At 40.4% G+C, this 19,141-nt stretch overlaps 1 protein-coding gene across 3 annotated transcripts in view; it reads left to right on the top strand.

Annotated features, from left to right (window-relative positions):
* SLC66A2 (solute carrier family 66 member 2) overlaps positions 1 to 19,141 on the top strand; it is a 61,565-nt gene that overhangs the window by 15,486 nt on the left and 26,938 nt on the right. For 2 of the 3 annotated variants that reach the window (XR_004693230.2, XM_035125802.2), the window contains exon 4: positions 755 to 808. The exons of the other annotated variant lie outside the window; for it this stretch is intronic. Coding sequence is in view for 1 of the 2 variants with exons in the window: in XM_035125802.2 (XP_034981693.1) it covers positions 755 to 808 (54 nt within the window). In the remaining variant the exon portion in view is untranslated. The remainder of the gene's footprint in view (positions 1 to 754; positions 809 to 19,141) is intronic. 3 annotated transcript variants of the gene reach the window in all.

Genomic DNA, 19,141 nt, shown 5'->3' with positions numbered 1-19,141 from the left:
AGTTTGAACATGGAACATGCAATGTACATGGTCACTGATTTACAATCAAGCAATCTATCTCTAAGTAATATTTATCAAAATGCTGAGGGTAAACTCTTTCATGCTGTTTTAACTTCCATAAGTGAAACATTCTGTTAAATTTTATTTAAGAGTAGTGTAAAAAGACAACATAATCCATGTTTGGTATTGATGTATATACTGCATTGGCCACCTAATGAGAAGAGAAGAATCCTTGGAAAAGACCCTGATGTTGGGAAAGATTGAGGGCACTAGGAGAAGGGGACGACAGAGGACGAGATGGTTGGACAGTGTTCTCGAAGCTACGAACATAAGTTTGACCAAACTGCAGGAGGCAGTGCAAGACAGGAGTGCCTGGCGTGCTGTGGTCCATGGGGTCACGAAGAGTCGGACACGACTAAACGACTAAACAACAACAACAACACTGCATTAAATACTTGCTCAAGCTGTGGATTCTATATGTTTATGTAAATATATACCGGTATTTCAGATTATTTCTCAGATTTTTTTTAGCAGTGCGTTGTGACTCAATTATTATTGTATCTAGCTTCAAACTCCAGGGGAGAATGTTTTGTAGACAGCACGCACAGGAACTAAAATAACCAAATCCTTCCAGCATGACTACCAGCATTATATACTAACCCTGAACTAATTTAGAGCAAATTAAGAGGCTGGCTATTATATGGAGTCAACTAGTCTGTTTTGTCTTTGCTTTCTCTTCAATGTTTTAATGTAGCTGCAGATAGTAAGGATGAAGAAATCAAAACACCTCCCAAGAGATCCTTTCTGGGTATGTACTTTACAAACCCAAGCTGCATGAGGTTGCCATCTGAACTCCATCTGTTCTGCACTGCTTTTTATTTTTACTTTTTGCCTTTTTAATATTTTTGTTGTGTTAGAAATGAATGCATGATTATCATTTCTACGAAGACGATGCCTGTGCTACATTTTTCATAATAATAAAATCCCACTTCAGTGTTAACACTGACTGAGGAAAAAGATGCATTCAGGTTTGCTCCTCAAGCAAGTTTTTACTCCTTTCCACACATTTTATCTTCCAAATATTATTCTATGTTAGCTTTCCTGGCCAATTTTTAGGTCCCTTGATGTGCACATTCTTAATTGATCTTTATTCCCCCTTTTATGCACTCAGTAATAATGTTGCATTCTTCTCATGCCTGAAGTTCAAGAGTAAGAGTTCCATAGCCAGGTTGTTTCAACTTCCCTTGCCAGCATCTGGTAAATTGTAGGAGATGAAAAATAAAATCCAGGTGATTTATGAGATATGGCACCTGCAGATGTTGCTATTGCATTTTAGAGCTGAACAGATGGGTTTGTGTGTGACAACTCTGCCACAGAGATTAAATATAATCCAAGCCTATAATAGGTTTGAATCTGTTGCAAGACTTGAAGCAGCCAGAAGAGAATGGATTGCAAGAGGAGGCACTTTTTTTAAGAGGCTGCAAAGTATTTTACATTCCTTATATTTTGGAATTGGAGGAAATAGCATTTTTCTCAGTGTGCAAGTTGGTTTATTATTCTATTGTTCAGAACATTTTCTGCTGCATCTTTTTCCCAAAAAGGATTTTTCTTTTTTGCAAAACCTTTGCTGCATCTTTTTTTGTTCTTTGATTTCCATCATTAGCTTGTAGTGATCTTTACCAGTGTGCTGTGCAAAGATCTACTAACTCACACGATGTAAACTTGGTTGAAACTCCCTGTTTACATTTCTGCTTCCTGTCTTATTTGTGGTGCATGGTTGAAAACGATAATATGTTGAAGTTTAAAAGGTTAGAAATATTATTCATCTGTCTTTTTTCCTGTAACACCGAAAAAGCTTACTAAAGTTGTTTTATTAGCAAGTGTTTCAAGTTAAAAAAACAATACAGCCTGACAGCCTGAGAAAGTTAAGTGTTGCATTAATGCATACAGTATTTATTTATCAATAGTCAAATAGCAGACTTGCCAGCTAATTTCCATATCAACCAGGGCATGTGCTAGCAGTCACACAAACCTGGTTCAAGGTTTAATGAAAATGTGCACTCTGTGAATGTGTGGGAAAGTACAGTAAGTGCTTTAGCAAAACTTGCAGATTGTGGGGGCAAAAAGCCAAATATTTTTCCTTAGTGGCTCAAGTGTGCTTACAGGCCTGGCTCCAGCTCATTAAAACGGGTGTGCAAGTTCTCAACATGCCTACTTGAAATGGATATGTAGCCTTCAAAGATGAAGAAGAGCTTTGCCAGTTATGCTTTCATGCCAGAATCTGTGACTCTGCACACTCTGTATAGTCGCTTGCAATAGCGGACAACTGATAATGAAGTGTGGTGGCTTGAAGGAGATGGGTACTTGCATCCTATAAAAATGAGAATGATGCATCCTTTGCACCAGGGGGTAGGGAAATGACTCTTACCTTTAAACAATAGGTGACATTTCAGCCACACAAAAATCAGAGAGCGATATGTGTGTGCATATTAATATGTGGTATTTTATATGTGTGTGATATCTGTGTTTGTGTGTGTTGAGGCCATGGAGAAGGGCCAGTGAGGGGTGTGACTTGGGCAGAGTCCTGAGGGTCAGGTGGTACTTGGGGCTCAACCCCCCTGGACCACCCCCTTAGAATGCCACTGGTGGGCATGGTGTTGTGATGTCGCCTACTGATGATATTGCCTGGGGTGGATGCCAAGGGAAGGAACCAAGTGATGGCCAGTGAGGTGAATAATTTGCATATTGCTGCCATGCCATTCAGATCAATGTTACACATTTTCCCACACTGTGCATGTTGCCAGCCAGTTGGGAAGGATCATGTGACATTCTTCAGTTTGCTGGCTGAGAAGCTGCTGTACAAAGATCTTCCTGAGACAAAAACTTTTCTATAATGGGAAGGACAATTAAGTTAAAGAGAATTATTAATCATATTCTGGGGTAGTTTGTTTCCTCTTTCTGTGAGCAGCAACTTGTTTTTTCTCATATTCATAGCATTTTCTATATCTAAATTGTGTGTGCATCCATTGAATTATGAGAGTTGTTTATGTCTGCATATTGCAGACTGCACTTTAAAATGTACTGTATGTGTTGCTAAAATAAATACTTTCCATTTTTTTATTCTTGAAATTGGTTAAACCAGAGTTTTTAGGTGATAAAACAGTTTTGTAAAGTGCTGTTAGCTCAAATAAGGATGTGTTCCACTTTATCTGAGTATCCGTTGTCCTTGAAAACTGTCAGTACTATTTCATGCTATAGTATATTAGAGTGACAATGTTACCTAGGGGGTTTAGATGAATAGAAGTTCAGTAAACCTGATATATGATATTGGAGCTGCCATTTAGTATTACCTTCCAGTCTCAAACTGAGCTACTTCCTTATGCTCTCTGAGGTCCCTCTTGAGCATATTTGTCAGCAGTCTAGCAAACCACTTAGTGTCATTGATTCTTCTCCACCCAAAAAGGAAAAATTAGGAGAATGATTTTAACTAGTGCTTTATTCTGAAACGGGACTCTTTATTTTCTAATGCATATGGATAGCTTTCTGTTTTCCAATAGAAACAAATTAGGAAACAAATGAAGAGCAAAGATAATGAATAAAACATTTCAAGCAAATTTTAATATTCAAATTAAGCCTTTAGTGCTCTTAGTAAATTAACAGAGTATTTTTTTGTTTTTAAAAAACTTGATTCCCCCCAATTACATTGTTTAACTCATCAGTGCTGTTGATATTTTGAAGGTGATTAATGTTTTCCTTGAAACAACAAGTGTGTAACATGTTTGGATTATCTTAGAAGAATCTCTGAATCAAGAGAATGCTAGGTATTTACAACAATGCTCTGAACGAATTGGTCATTTGTTAATGCTGTTGTGGATTTAGTGTCACAGGTGAGATGAAAAGTTTGCTTGACCGCTAACACTCAGCATGGGAGTACTATATCTTTTAATCTTAATTTTTCATTTACCGGTATATAGTGCTTTAAAATAGTACCATGGCTAAATCCATTATTTTAATTTTGGTGTTGGTATTCCCCCCCCCCTTTGCCTTATTCCATCTTCCTTGGTTGTTGTTTTTAAACGATTGCTATAAATGTGGGGAGAGAAAATGATGCCTGCATTTATATGTTCCAAGCTATACACATGTGTACAAATTTAAAATGATAGGATGTACTGAGGAGTCGGGGGGGGGGAAGCTATGCTGATTTAAAAACAACCAGGTGGCACCTCTCGCCTCTTCCTGTGTTTTTAAAATGATCTGTCCTCACTTGCTCCACCAATTTCATTTCATTTCTCATCTCCATCTGCTGAAATGATCAGCCAGCTTCCAGTTATGAATGTTAATTTAGTTACCATTTCATAGAGATTAATGAGGGTCAAAGCATTTGTGTTGTTTGAGAGCCACACATGAATATTTCAACAATGGATTATCTTGCTTCTGCCATTTATTGCAAGGTCCTACTTTAAGCAGTTAAGAGTTTTGGAGCTCAGCCTGTTGTTCCTGACTGCTTTCTTCTGTTTATAGAAGCCAAAATAGTGAACCAATTAACATATTACCCATCAAAGCAAACGAGAGAGAGAGAGAGAGAGAGAGAGAGAGAGAGAGAGTCCCAGTGTCCAGTGTCCAGTGGGTTCAGCTGAGGTGCTTCTCTTGCTAGCATTCCTTTCCTTTTCCATAGCCAATGATGAGACTAAGCTGAGCATCCAATTGTTTGGGAATTCAGTCTGATTCTTAATTTCAGGAATCTTCCGCGCTGAAACTGGTCAAAATAAGGAGATGGAAAAGGAAGAAGATGACTGTGATTAATTCCAGACACAGATCATATAAGTGCTGATGATGTAAAGTCTTGCACTTTGAAAGAGCACTTGGTTTTGATTTCAAAAAATAGCATTTGCGGGTAACAGGAAACATTTTTTTTTTTGCTGCAAGAGTGAAATGAGGTCCTATTAGAAAAGAAAAGAAAATCCCAATTAAACGTCTAAAAAAGTTGCAACTGCTGTATCTAACCACATGAGGGTGCTCTTAGATCTTGAAACTACTGTTTTCAGTTTGTAGAAGTTAAACTAAAAGAAGCAATTTCAGCTCTTAAGGGAAAACAAGAACCAACATTCTCTGGTATTCAGAGTGGATGTAATTGGTGGATGTAGCTTGCCTGCAGCATTCAAATGTTAGGATTAACAGAATAGGGGAGGGACGATGAAAGAGGGGTATTGATTTGATTTCTTTATATCTGGGAAAAATGTACAAATGCAGCCATTAAATATTACAAGCATTTATGTACGCATGATGAGTATACATTTAGGATAAAATGTACTAGAGCCAAAATTCTGTGATTTTTGGAGTAAAAAACCCCCACCACGAATGGCTAGAGATTAAACCTGTCCAAAGTAATGTGATCACATCCCTGTATTTTCTTCACTTTGCATTGCTTCAGTGGGCACAATAGGAAGAACAGGCTGTACAATGGTTGCATTTCCATGCTTTGGAGGAATTCTCATTGCCCCTGCCACCGCTACCCCTTCCCACTTCCCAAGATAAAATATTCAAAAAAGCACCCAGAAAAGATGGGGACCAGGATGTGACCAATTCCCAAAGGGTGTGCCCCTATAGTACTCTCCAGCTATTTTGCTGTATTGTTAGCATTATGCCTACCACAGTGCTGGCTCATACATTATAGCCCTAATATTTGAAAACCATTGCAAGGAAACAATTTCCTCATGAAATCCCTTGGAAGTGGAACATCTTATAGGACATGTATAGAGCAGGGAGAAATTATTTGAACATTGACTTATTTGGATCTATCCTAAGAAGAGATCGAAACAACCTGGTAGAAAGCAAAAACTGGTCTTGCTGAGACCTAGAATGCAGAAGAAACTGCTGACATTTTCAAATGTCTAGTCTCAATGTGGCATATTAAAGATGTGGTGCATCTTACTACAGCATCTGGGCCTTATATAATCTTCCCAGCAGAGCAGAAAAAGCTCTTTTGCATGTGAAATGCTTCAGTGTTGGCTGTATTTTAGAGGGTTTGCTCATTCTTCAGGTATTTGAAACAACCCACATTACATGTTAAATGACTTTGGCTGTACAGTGGTACCTCTACTTACGAATTTAATGCATTCCAAATGCACATTTGTAAGTCGAAAAAATTTGTAAGTCGAATCTCATAGGAATGCATTGGGAGAAAAAAATCGTAAGTTGAAGCAACCCTATCTAAAAATTCGTAAGTAGGAAAAAATCCTATCTAAACCGCATCCAAGATGGCAGACGGAGCTCCGTTCGTAAGTAGAAACATTCGTAAGTACTGTAGAGTTATTTGTAAGTAGAGGTACCACTGTAATTCTAAAAACACTAGCAAGGGTGTAAGCCCCATTTGGTATTGCGGGATATACCTCTGAGTAAACGTGCATAAGTTTGCACTGTTAGTATTTTATCTTGCTTTCTGTCCTCCCTCGCTTTTCATAGTTGTCTGGCTGGACAAGCTTCACATATTTTCACAATTGTTCCTCTTTATGCCTATCTCTAAAAGATGGTGCAATAATGCTGTGTGTTGCTCAGTATGCAGTGAATTGAGCAAATGATACTTAACATTGAAATTAAATAGTATTTGCCTGCAACGATTTAATTAAATAGCTATATCATATGTATGCATCTTCCTATATTAATACTTTGGTGGTGATTCCTTCTCTCTGCTCGGAAGCAAAGGCCAAGTATAGAAGATGCATAACAAATTGGACCATTCATTAAAAAGGCAAGTTCTTGTTGAGTATATTTCATTCTCCTTTATCTTTAACAGGTAGACAGTAATAAAGCATCAAACAACACTTCAGACAAGTTTGTTCTGGATCCTGTAGGATCCAGTTCTGAGAACCACCGCCTGTTGAATTGCTAAAGAGATGCCAACAGATCCAGCAATGTTAGCAAAAAGGGATGTACACAACTGGGTGCACTTGCTGGACCCATTAGCACCATGTGACCTCAATCTAGAGGATAGTACTAGCATCACTTGGCTTCAGCAAATGAGGGTCTTTCTAACAGCCCACCCTCAAAGCTCCAGAACTGCCACCTTGGAAACAGCATCATTTTAATCAGAGCAATGGATGAAGCAGAAGCTGAAATGGTTAGCTGTAAGGATTTAAAATTTGTTTGTCACTGTAATATGTGTGTGTGTGTTTGTTTGTTTTCCCTTTGCACTTTTTACACCTAGCTTCTCAAAATGTTTCACTGGATTTCATTTCCATAGGTTTTGTCCCAACAAAGCCTCTGGGTGTACAGGGAGTTGTTAAAATGGACTCGGTGTACACTAGGTCATGGGTAGGCAAACTAAGGCCAGCCCAATTGCCTTCTAAATCTGGCCCAGGAATCAGCGTGTTTTTACATGAGTAGAATGTGTCCTTTTATTTAAAATGCATCTCTGGGTTATTTGTGGGGCATAGGAATTCATTCATCCCCCCCCAAAAAAATATAGTACGCCCCCCCCACGGTCTGAGGGACAGTGACCAGCCCCCTGCTGAAAAAGTTTGCTCACCCCTGCACTAGGTTGTTTTATTCCACTCTCTTCCCCACTCTTCCTTTTTTAGCAGTGATCTTCTTGACTCATATTTCAGGATGCTAACAGAGTTAAGCATCTTAAAGGTGGGTTCAGAGTTAGCATCTTGAAGGTATGTTCAAGGCACAATCTTGGATTTCTCCCTTTTTGTTTTGTTTTGTTAGCAGTATATGCTAAGACTCATCTCTGGTCAGTATGAAATAGATGTTGAAAGCTAACTGGAGGATCAGGGTGCCATTCAGGATCTAGGAGGCAAGTCTTAAGGAAATGGCTTAGGATCCAATAGATATCTGCTGAGCTAGGACATTCCCAGCACAATCAGGCTATGCTGGTGTAAACCTCGCCCCCCCCCCCCCGGCCGAGCTTTGTATACATTGGCATATTGCCCCCCCCCAATTTGGCTGAGCCAAGCCCAGTGAATTTAAAGCCTTTACCTCCACAGCTACTGGAGTTCTGCTCTGGGTACCTCTGAATCCAACTCACTGCCTTTACTGGGTCCCACAACCAGCTTCTACAGAGCTTGGGAACGGTTCAGAATTTGCGGAGTTCGTAAACTGAATCGTTCGTAAATAGGACTGTTCTTAAACCGAGGTACCACTGTATAGGAAACAGTACGTCCAACCATCTCTGCTTTTCAGAGTCAAACACTGCCTGCTAATGTTTAGAAATATTATGACCATAGAACTTTTGTCTGTTTCTGTGTCAAGTGAACAGACGAAACAGTTGATAAGCTGAAGAAAAGCCCCGTTTCTTTTTTCTTTTAAACCTGCCTGGCTTCTCTTCTAATTTTTTTCCCATTTCAAGCAAGCAAATAGATCAATAAATGGGATCCGAGAAATCTCTCCTGAATAAAAATTCTTATTCATTATGAGAAAGCGTTTGAGAACACATTAGTTGAGAATGCTATCCATAGAATTTGGAAACTTAACTCTCCTTTGTGTGGAAGTTTGTGGGGTATTTATTTCTATTTAATTTTTTTTGAGAAACATGAACTTTTTCTTTTGACAGTTTTAATTGAGCTCTCTACGGTCTTCTGTCCTCTCCTGCTGCCGAATCCTGTATTTTTAACACCGTTTCTGCTACCCAATTATTTTTCCGCTGACAGTGATGAGTATGCATCTTTCTTATTTTGCCAGGACTTCTTAACCTTGAAATCTCTTTTGATAGCACAAACCTTCTCCCTCTCCGCCAACTGTTAGAGAAATGGGATAAACACAAGTTCAATCCTGCTGTGAAGGCTTTCTGAGCTTGCTGACTCGCTGAGCCTTAACCTCCTTATGTTTGCACAGGGTTTTTCCAACTTTCAACTTCCTTTCTTTTGTCTAACTCATTACTGTTCAGGAGTCAATATTTTCTTTTCTATGTACCGGTAGGTGTTGTATCCAGATTTCATATCAGATCACAATAAAATATTTTACTAAGCACCTGGTACCACTTCTCCTAACAGCAAACTCAGGTGGTAAGTGCTGACAGGACTGTAGCTAAAACTGGACTAATCAGAAAAGGAGGTTCTAGTATATTTGGAAAAACTCAAAGTAATACTTAGCAAAAAAAACTTAAGGGAGGGCAGCTCTTCCCCTGACATTCCAACGGAGGATGGTACATACTAGTGTTCGCAGAATGCAGTGTGTCTTGGAAATAAAACCAGAAAACTGCATTTGGAACAGGAGACTTCCTGTCCATTTAGGCCCCCCCCCAATCTTGTACAGTGGTACCTCTGGTTACGAACGCCTCTCCGGGGTGCACACTCCGGGTTGCGAGCTCTGCTAAACCAGAAGTAGCCGCTCCTGGTTGCGAACTTTGCCCCAGGATGTGAGCGGAAATCGCGCGCCCAGAGGCGCCATTAGTGAAAACGTGTCTCATGTTACGAGCGGTTTCCGGTTACGAACGGACCTCCGGAATGGATTCCGTTTGTAACCAGAGGTACCACTGTATTTGAAGCAATAGCATAGGAAACAAAGTGTCATATCCCTCAACTGGGATTTAAAATCTTTGTTGGTGGGCCTACTATGGCTGCAGGATCTAGCAAACAGTTTATTCTTGCATATCTCTACAAGGCCACGAAAACATTTTGCAGGTAGTTGACCTTGGGAAGTAAGATCAGTTTCACATTTGAGGCCATTTGACTTAGTCCAGCAGGCTGAAGCCTCGCTGCATTTCTGTACAGGCTGGACAGTTCACATTTGTGCTGTCGCCCATATGACGTTCTATATTCAGTGTAGTAATTTAGAACAGATAATGCTATCAATAAACAAGCAGTCATATTTGTGCAATATCAATCAACTGAAGTTAATCGCTGACGGGCTAGTTTGCAAGATTGTCTTCAGCTTAAAGATACAGTAAGACATGTCATCACAACATTGATGAATCCTGCCCCAATGTCCTCAGCTACAGTAAAGCCTGAATCTTGGGGATCATCTGTTCTTGATTTGGTTTAATTGCCAGCATAATCATTCACAGATCAGATTTAGCAAAACTCTGGTCTAGGTTTGAGATACAACAGCCATTTTGTTCACAAGTCCCCTTGCTGGCATAGAGGGAGATTTTTATTATTTTTACGTGGATTGAGATAAAGTTTTTTTTTCCAGATTTGACTCCTTTTCTTATTTTTGACTGCTTTTCTTATTGCCTGATCTACCAATAAAAGTATCCCAATGAACTGCAAAAGCAGAGTTATATGGCAAATTACAGCACTCACAGGGAAGAGCTCAAGTCTCAGACAACCAGCACAAGAACTGACGTAATCTCTCTTCCCCCCCCCATTTATTGATTTATATTTGGCTGTTGGTGCTGCTGTGCCTTGTTGATGTGCTACAAATGTTAAATGATGGTAGGTTCAGAATGCAAATTACATCATTTTGTTTCTAACATCATTTTGCTGCTGCTTTAGAAACCTCGGTTAAGTGCCTTAACAAAAATACCCATTAAGCCATTTTGTGAATGTAACTGGCTTTCAACGCCAAACTGCTTGTGGATTCATATTTTGTTGTTTCATTCATGCCTGAATTGAAGCTATAAAGAGTTTCCATACAGGCATGTAGAAATAGGTGTTAAAACAGAGCTTTACCAGGTACTCTCTATACATTTTTTGGTTTTAGCTTTTTTAAAAAAATTAAATTAAATTAAATACAGCTATGTACAGAGTGATTCCTAAGAAGGTAATGCTGCTGCCTCAGAATTTGAAATCTCTATTGCCCTGGTTTAAATTATTTGTATTCACTATTCCTGTCTTCATAACTCTGTACCTTTAAGGCTTTCTAAGGCATGAGAGCTGACACTAAATAGAGCTTTCCATTAAAATTTAGGGAGCAATACTAAGCATTGGAAACCAGTGTAATTTACAGTGCTTTACATTAAACTGGCATAAAGTACACCAGAGCCAAAATCTGTTCGGTAGTGGGGCTACTGCTGACTGAGGCAACCGATGCCTAGCAGGGAGGAAACAAGCCTTTAAAATAGAGTTTGACCCATACCATCTTTTTGCTAGTGCACCTTCCTTGGGATTTCTGGGTCATGTGACCAAGCTGATCAATGTTGAAATCAGCTTATGTCAGCCTGCCCTGCCCTGTCCCTCCCCCTCCCCTTGAACACCCAATTTTCAGGGCTCACAGTCCCATAACTTCTGCTGGTTTTGCCCTGGCTAAATCAGGATGAGGGAGCTATGCTGGCATATTTAAAATAAGTATTTTAAAATTCAAATTTTGGGGTAGATTGACATAGAAATAGAATGAAATGCACTTATGAGTGGAAACATGCAAAGTAACATGACATGGAAATACTGTTTTATCCATCTATACTTAGAAAATAATCAAGGTAAAAAATAGCTGTTGAGCATTGTTCTTGTATTTTTGCTTTTGTGCCGTTGTATTTTCAGGCCATATTTGCCCCATTACTATAGACTTGAGCTCTACAATCACTGAGAGGAATAGCATGTTCTTTTGAGGTATCGGTTATCCACTGAGCAATTTCTTCCCCTCTTTTGTTGCTACAATCTAGAGACTTGAGAAATCTTACTGGAATCTCATGCTGTGTTTCTTTTAAACGTACATACCTCAAAAGAAATGTTGTTCAATGTGGGAAGAATCTGGTGTGGAATCTACTATTACTGCAAAGTGCTTTGCAAATTGCCTCTCAAGCAAAATGTGTTGTTTCTCAAGATTCAGACTTGATTGCCGCTGTCTTTTGGGAATGGGAATAGGACTGTTTGTAATATACTCTTTTAATTTCCTTGTGAGATGGAATCTCAGTGGTGATACATCCAGTGTCAAGGCCTACATTGTGATCACTCCTCTCATCTTCCAAATTTACTTCCATATGTGTCTCTGTATGTCTGTATCTTTCTGTTTTCCATTTCCATTTCCTGCATCTGCCCTTTCATCAAAATACTGTACATGGTTAACCAAATCAGCTGCTCCTCATATGGTGATGAGGTTTCCAACAGTTTCCTCTTGCTTCAATTCTATAGGTGAGTTCATTGAAAAAATGTTTTGATGCCACACTTAATCCACATGGAGAAAGTGTTGACCCGCCCCCCCCCTTTTCATTTTTCTTGCATTTTCTTTGCTGGCCTCCTAATTCATGAGAATACATTTTGGGGAAATGATTTATAAATTAATATTTTTATAACTTTTAAAAAGGGGGAAAGATAAAAAGACAAATATTATATACTAATAATTTAGTAGTAATAGAAGTAGTGGTAGCAGATTAGTAGATATTTCTGTACTTTAGTATTCAAAATTCTACCATATCTGGCACATTAGTACCAAATGTGGGAATGCTGCATTAAACTCTGTCATAAAATAGTACTGAAGCAGTTGCCATGGTGATATAGAATGGGAAAGTAGTGGGGTAAATGTGACCCCACTTATTCATTTAAGGGTTAAATCACACTGATAAAGTGATGCTATGTTGAAAGTAAGTGATATTATTCATTATACCACTGCATTTCGCAACACTACATAATAATTGTATTATGGTTCATAATTTCTATGAACTATGATATATAAAGCTCACACAAAACTAGCATTTAAGACATTAAGGCAGAAATGCGGTTGTGGAGTGTTGTAAGGATACAGTAGTGAGGGATTTCCTATGTAAATTCAAATACATTTAATACTTTGATTTTTAGAGGAGCCAACTACCTACCTAATTATTTGCTCCAAATCAGGAGTGGAAAATTCTGAGAGTTGTTTTGCCCACTGTTTCTAGTTTATTTATATGAGACAAAATTAAAGGGGACATATTTGCAGTGACACTGCTGGGATGTGACTAAAGCTACCGCCTTCCTCTATAGTAAAATATTACATGCTATAAGGGGACCCAGGTGGCGCTGTGGTTAAACCACTGAGCCTAGGGCTTGCTGATCAGAAGGTCGGCGGTTCGAATCCCTGTGACGGGCTGAGCTCCCGTTGCTTGGTCCCAGCTCCTGCCAACCTAGCAGTTCAAAAGCACGTCAAAAATGCAAGTAGATAAATAGGAACCGCTACAGCGGGAAGGTAAACGGCGTTTCCATGTGCTGCTCTGGTTTGCCAGAAGCGGCTTTGTCATGCTGGCCACATGACCTGGAAGCTAAACGCCGGCTCCCTCGGCCAGTAATGCGAGATGAGCGCGCAACCCCAGAGTCGGTCACGACTGGACCTAATGGTCAGGGGTCCCTTTACCTTTACCTTTCCCTATAACTGATCTCCCTTTAATAAAAAAAATTCGTGTGTATCTGAAGAAGTATGCATGCACACAAAAGCTTATACCCAGAACAAACTTAGTTGGTCTCTAAGGTGCTACTGGACAATTATTAATTTTTTTAAAAAAAAAATTATTTCGACTGCGTCAGACCAACACAGCTACCTACCTGAATCTGATTTCCCTTTGTTCAACTTTAAAACTGTTCTCTGGGCTTCTCCATTCTTTCTGTCAGTCTCAGCTTTATTTGTAAGCAAAAATTTAAATATAAGTAAAAATTGCAGCACCTAGCTGTGCTCACTTGACCAAAACAACAACAATGCTGCAAGAGCTCCCCTGCAAACTTTGCAGCTTGTTGCAAGTTGGCCAAAATAACTTGAGTTGTGCAACACTGTTTCTCAAGTTAACCAATAATTCCAATTTAACAACACTTTTTGTCAGAAAAAGTCCAAATCAAAATACACAGAGATGAACAATGTTCCAGTAAGTATAAATATCTTTGGTGGGGTTTTCTTTTGGTAGAGGTTTTTTTTTTTTTTTGCTTTTATGAAGACCTTTACAAATATAATTTGAATCAGGGCAAATATCAACTATCTCCTGATTCTTGGGAGAGTTGTTTGGGAAAAATAATTTTACCAGATGTCGTCAGCTCTTCATCTGTTCATGATACTGGGGGCAATGAGTTGCTTTGCCCTCCTTTGCTTGAAGGCCGGCTGATGTCAGTGCTGACACCCTCTGCCCTTCGCCAGCAGATGGCAGTCCCCTCAGTAAGTGGAGCACGTCACCTGCAGGAGAGGCTAGGCAAGCCTGCCTTCTCAAACTACCTTTCGCTGGAACTTTAGTATCGCCTCTCCGGATTGGCTGAAAGAAGTGGGGCACTTGGCAGAGGAGAAAGCGGGGGAGAGACGTGTCATGGCATTTTATGTAGGCTTGCACAAAATGGAAATGCTAGTCTTCACACAATATGTGCAAACGTTTTCTGAAGTCCAAGGACCTCCCTCTCCTGTGCCCTGGGCCCTCTGCTCCTCTGCCACTCATGCTTCCACACTGTCAGGAACTAACCCATAGACTGGTTTCGTGTGATGTCTTAATCTGGATTGATGGTTTCCTTCTCTGCGATCAAGCCCCGAGCTTGTAACCAAGATTTATTCTTGTCATACCACTCATGCTTTATTTGTGGGGAGCAAACCATAACTCCAGGATTAGACATAAGGTTAAGCCAGACCAGCTGCAGGAGTGGGGAGGGAATACCCACGATTTCAGTAGCTTGCGGCAGCACGTTAAGTTTAACATGGCATATGAACCATGCCAATACGCGTGCTTTCAGCTGCTCCTTTTTGCAAGAAGGAAAGAGTGCTGTGGTAATTCTGTGCACATGGCTGTGCAAAAAACATCCTGAATACACATTGGGGCTGGTGGTGTTTATTTTACTTCACTGCAAACCAATGTCATCTTGACTTCACTTCAGTCTGTGTGTGGTTCTTGCGAGGGCTTGTTGCCAGGTCATTTTGCACCACTCCTTCCCTTCCCTTCCCTTCCCCCTCCCCCACTTCCTGTTGTGTTGGAGATGTGACCCTGGATGGAACAGACACAGCAGTTTGCAGCTTTCTCATTTTATAAAGCTCTGTGTTTGGGTGTGTGCGTGTGGTTTTCGGTTGAAGTGCCTAAAGCTCAAGAGCTTGCGTGCTCTTAGCAACTAAAATTGGTGCAAAGTCTCTTCTGCCTTTTTCATTGCACTTTTGAAAGGCCAGCTCACTGGTGAATTATATCAAACCTTCAGTAACATCAAATCATTTTACCAATATGGGTTGTTGTTTTGTGTGTGTGTTGGGGGGAGAAATCAGGTGTTCATTTTCATATCAGTAGGAAAAAGTACTATGATTCAGATTACTAATTCACCACACCTATATTACAAGTTATAGTGTGCGTGGCCTGGAAAAGCAGCTCTTGCCAGCTCATATTGTGAATTAGCCCATAGACTCTACTTCACACCACAAGGTGTTGGAGTAGAAGTGGCCTGTAGAGGCAGGAATGGGGTATCTCAGGAAGATTGAAGCAGGAAAAGTTAATGGTATTATGACTAACCTCAGAGAGGATGTTTGGTATTCAATATACATTAATTTAGCCCTGGCAATTGCCTATTTATTGATAGAGGAAGACAAGCCAAAAGTCAAGGTATGTAGGAGATTTGTGACTGGTTCTCCTGACACTTTAACACAGCCAAGGGAGGCTGCCAAGTGGACTGGCGCTGATGTACAGCTCAGACGAGGAGGTTGGGCAAACTTCATGGTGCTTAGAAGCTGTGAATAATGAGGAAGCAAGCTTGCGCTTTTTCACTCTACCCATTGGATGTGCTTGTCCCATGCTCTTGTCCTCACTCCCATTTGGGGCTGGCTTTGGGCTTGAGGGGGTCTAGGGCAGTGGCTTTCCCTGTCAATGGTCCTAGTAACCTTATTTGGCTGGAATGGCAGTGCTCCAAGCTAGGGCTGGGCAATATATCAATATTTTGTCCAAAACTGGTTTGAAGTATTATGATATCAGTTTCATAATTATTTACCTGGTGATATAGCATGAATCATGGTGGGTGTGGGTGGGTGGGTGTGCGTGCGTTTGTGCACACTATGCAAAAATCACAGTGCAGGAAAAGCTGTGAAGCCAGCCAATGCCTCCACATCAGGCGTCCTCAACCTCGGCCCTCCAGATGTTTTGAGACTACAATTCCCATCATCCCTGACCACTGGTCCTACCAGCTAGGGATCATGGGAGTTGTAGGCTCATCTGGAGGGCCGAGGTTGAGGAAGCCTGTTCTACATAGTTCCATCCTTATTTCAGACATCGCGATATATCGGTATATCGTGATGTTTAGTTGGTGATATAGCATGATATTGAGAAACAGATATCGCCCAGCCCTACTCCAAGCAAGAGTTGTTGGTTTCTCACAGTGTCCCAGAATAATCCAAAGCCGCTGGTATTTCTGGGAGTTAAAACAGAGCTTAGATCCGGCTGACTCATGCTGTTCAGTGTTAGGAGGGCCAAGAGCAGGCATAGAAGTAGGCTTTGACAGGTGCTGTGGCCCTGGCACCTGCTCAAGTGTGCCAGGTGCTGTTGCTGGCCCTGCTGCCCCCCCCAAAAAAAATCAGTGTACATGCTTTGAGCTTTGAGGGCTCCCTCGCCAATCTTCTTCTCAACCTGCAGATGCCAGGAGATGTTGCAGCGTGTAGATTAGGAGTAGAGCTGGCAAACATGATTCTGCTGCTCCCGCCACACATTGGCTAATATATGGCGGAGGCTTTTTGCTCAAGCTCCCCTTTGTGTAGAAGGAGTGAAGTTTTAATCGGCTTTTAAACTATTGATCACACACACTAACCCATGGGATAGGATTTCAGTGCCACGCTGCCTTTTATTCCTTTTTTAAAATGTAAAGCGGATTGCCTCCCTTGCTTCTTTCGTCAGCGCAGCTTCCCTTTTTGGAAGCTGAAGTGCATGGCTTGCCTCCGTGTTTGATGAGCCCTGCTATCACAGACCACTTGGCAACAATTAAACTGGTACTCACCAGGCCCCTCAAGCCTGGTTTTCTGTTACAAGCACATGGAATCTGGCACACTGCTTTCTGAAATATTGTTAGAGCAGATAGCCAGCTGGTAACTGGACTGTAATAGGGTAGGGAGTTTCATTATAGCTACCCTCTGAAAGTTAATGCTCATCTGTGTAGAACTTTGAGGGGGAAGGAAGAAACTCCTTCCATTTTTAATGTTCCGAGCAAATACTCCTTTCAGTATTGTCCTGTTGTCTTTTATTTCCTCTTGTTTGCCTGTTCTTCTTAGGAGAGTGTACTCTCTTCTTAGGAGAGTGTACATCCAGACCTGCTTTGGGTTGTTCTTTTTGGTAGTGTGTACACACCTGCTGCTTTTAACCTGGTTTCTATAGAAAACAAGATCTTTTTGTTCTGTTTTATCTGTTTATTTTTAGAGTATGCTTCAACACTCTTAACATATTATCCATCAAAATTAGTGAAATTAAATGTTTGGAGAACATAAAGCTACGTGTTAAAAGTTGTAACAGTGTCTACCGGTATGTCTACATTTTCTATGGATATCTATATCATTAAAAAGTTGTTAGCCATCATAGATGTAGAACTGAAAGGTTAAATAAACTGCTGCTAAACAATCACCCCAAATATAGAATGATGCAGTCATTTAAAATATATTTTAAAGCCACAAAGGTATTGGTTGAATTTTGGAAGCAATGTTTCACAGGAGTGTCATTTGCTATATCATTTTATTTATACTTTTCCCAAGGCATTTAGAAGTAATCATTTCACCATGTAACGTGACTTATCTAGAACAGCTTTGCAGAATATTTAAGCCCTATTGTTTGTGATGATTTAAAATACTAGTTTAGTTATCTGAGGAAAGATTAGCAACATTAGGGAGTGGTGGAGGAAATTCTGGAAAGCAGCATGACATTATTTACTTCTTCTTGGAAGAAAGGGCTGGTGGTATCCGAAACTGAGCAAAAAAATTATTATGCACCAAAATAGACTTGCGTTTTTAAAAAAATACAGCTGTTTAATTGCACCCTTAAGAATGCATTTGACTGTTTTTAGCATAACTTTGACAACTGATTTCTCTCCAGTAAAGAACCTAGTAATATCCCCCTCTCATTCCAGTGTAACATGTGCACAAGCCCATCAGTGTGCACTAACTTTAGATACAATTCTGGGCCAAAGAAAATGAGGGAATGATTAGCACCTGCTTACCATGTCTTAGTACCATGCAAATGTAAAACTTGTTCATATTTCCTCATACAGCAGGGATAGGAGGATCATTTCTGACCGTTGGCTCTTTGGGATGGGAGTGATGAGAGCTGGAGTCCAAAAACACCTGGAGGGCCACAGGTTCCCCATTCCTGATAAAGAGAGTTGTATGAGCTGTACTTTCAAAGGGGGCATATGCTTGTGAGCTGTACCATCATTGGGAGTGCATGCATCTCTTTGCAAAGGGCGTTTGTACAATGCCCCAAACCATGGCTCTGGAGATATTCTAAACGAGCTCTAAGAGCAGATAAACCACACTGACTGAAAAGTGAATTTGTAAGTGAGACAATGTATGTGTGAATCAGCCTGGAGATTCTCAGACTTCTCTGTTGGTGGTCATTCGTTCTGTGACATGATCATGGTACTCTGTGGTAATATCTCAGTGCTTTATCAGCATGGTTTTTGTTTCAGTCTCTTGTTGTTTTTCTTAAATTGGGGGTGGGTAACTTTTCCTTCCAGGTCTGCATACCAGTGGTGGGTGGAGCTGGGGGGGGACTGGCTGTAGCAGGTTACATTCTAGGTATGTAAAAATCAGAGGTTTCTATACTTACACCTCTCCACCCACCCATCCATACAAGTGAGCAAGTCAGTAAATAAATAAGCAAGCAAGCAAGCGTTAACTATTGCTGTACAAAAACAGACAAAAGCACTTGAAGAGGGCATGGAGCAGGGCCATTCATGGATGTGGTCTGAAAATAGAAGGGAATGGTCCCAAGGACAACGGAGAGAGACCTGGAGGGCTGCATTCTAGGCAGATTTTGGAATCGGGCTGAAAAACTTTTCAGAAATAATGCAAAATGTGTTTTGGCACTATGATCACCGTTTTCTGTTCTCTCATGAGTTGCAACCTTCTCGTGGTTAGCGACAAATCATAGCAGCATGTGCCTGAACCCTGTGTCCATCTAAATATCCCTCATTCTGCTGGCCTGCAGTGTACCATGAACATATTCTAAGTTTTATCCATCACCACATGCTTGGTTTTTACAGCCTTCACCCTTCTTATCACTGCTCGTTACTAATGATTTTTTGCTAGCGTGTGTGTCAAATTCTCAAGTTTATCTCCCAGCTTAGTGTTTGTGCTGGTTTCCTTACATTGCTTG

The sequence above is a fragment of the Zootoca vivipara genome, chromosome 8, assembly GCF_963506605.1.
Source record: "Zootoca vivipara chromosome 8, rZooViv1.1, whole genome shotgun sequence".
Classification (NCBI taxonomy): Eukaryota; Metazoa; Chordata; class Lepidosauria; order Squamata; family Lacertidae; genus Zootoca; species Zootoca vivipara.
This window is presented reverse-complemented; position numbering and strand designations above follow the sequence as displayed.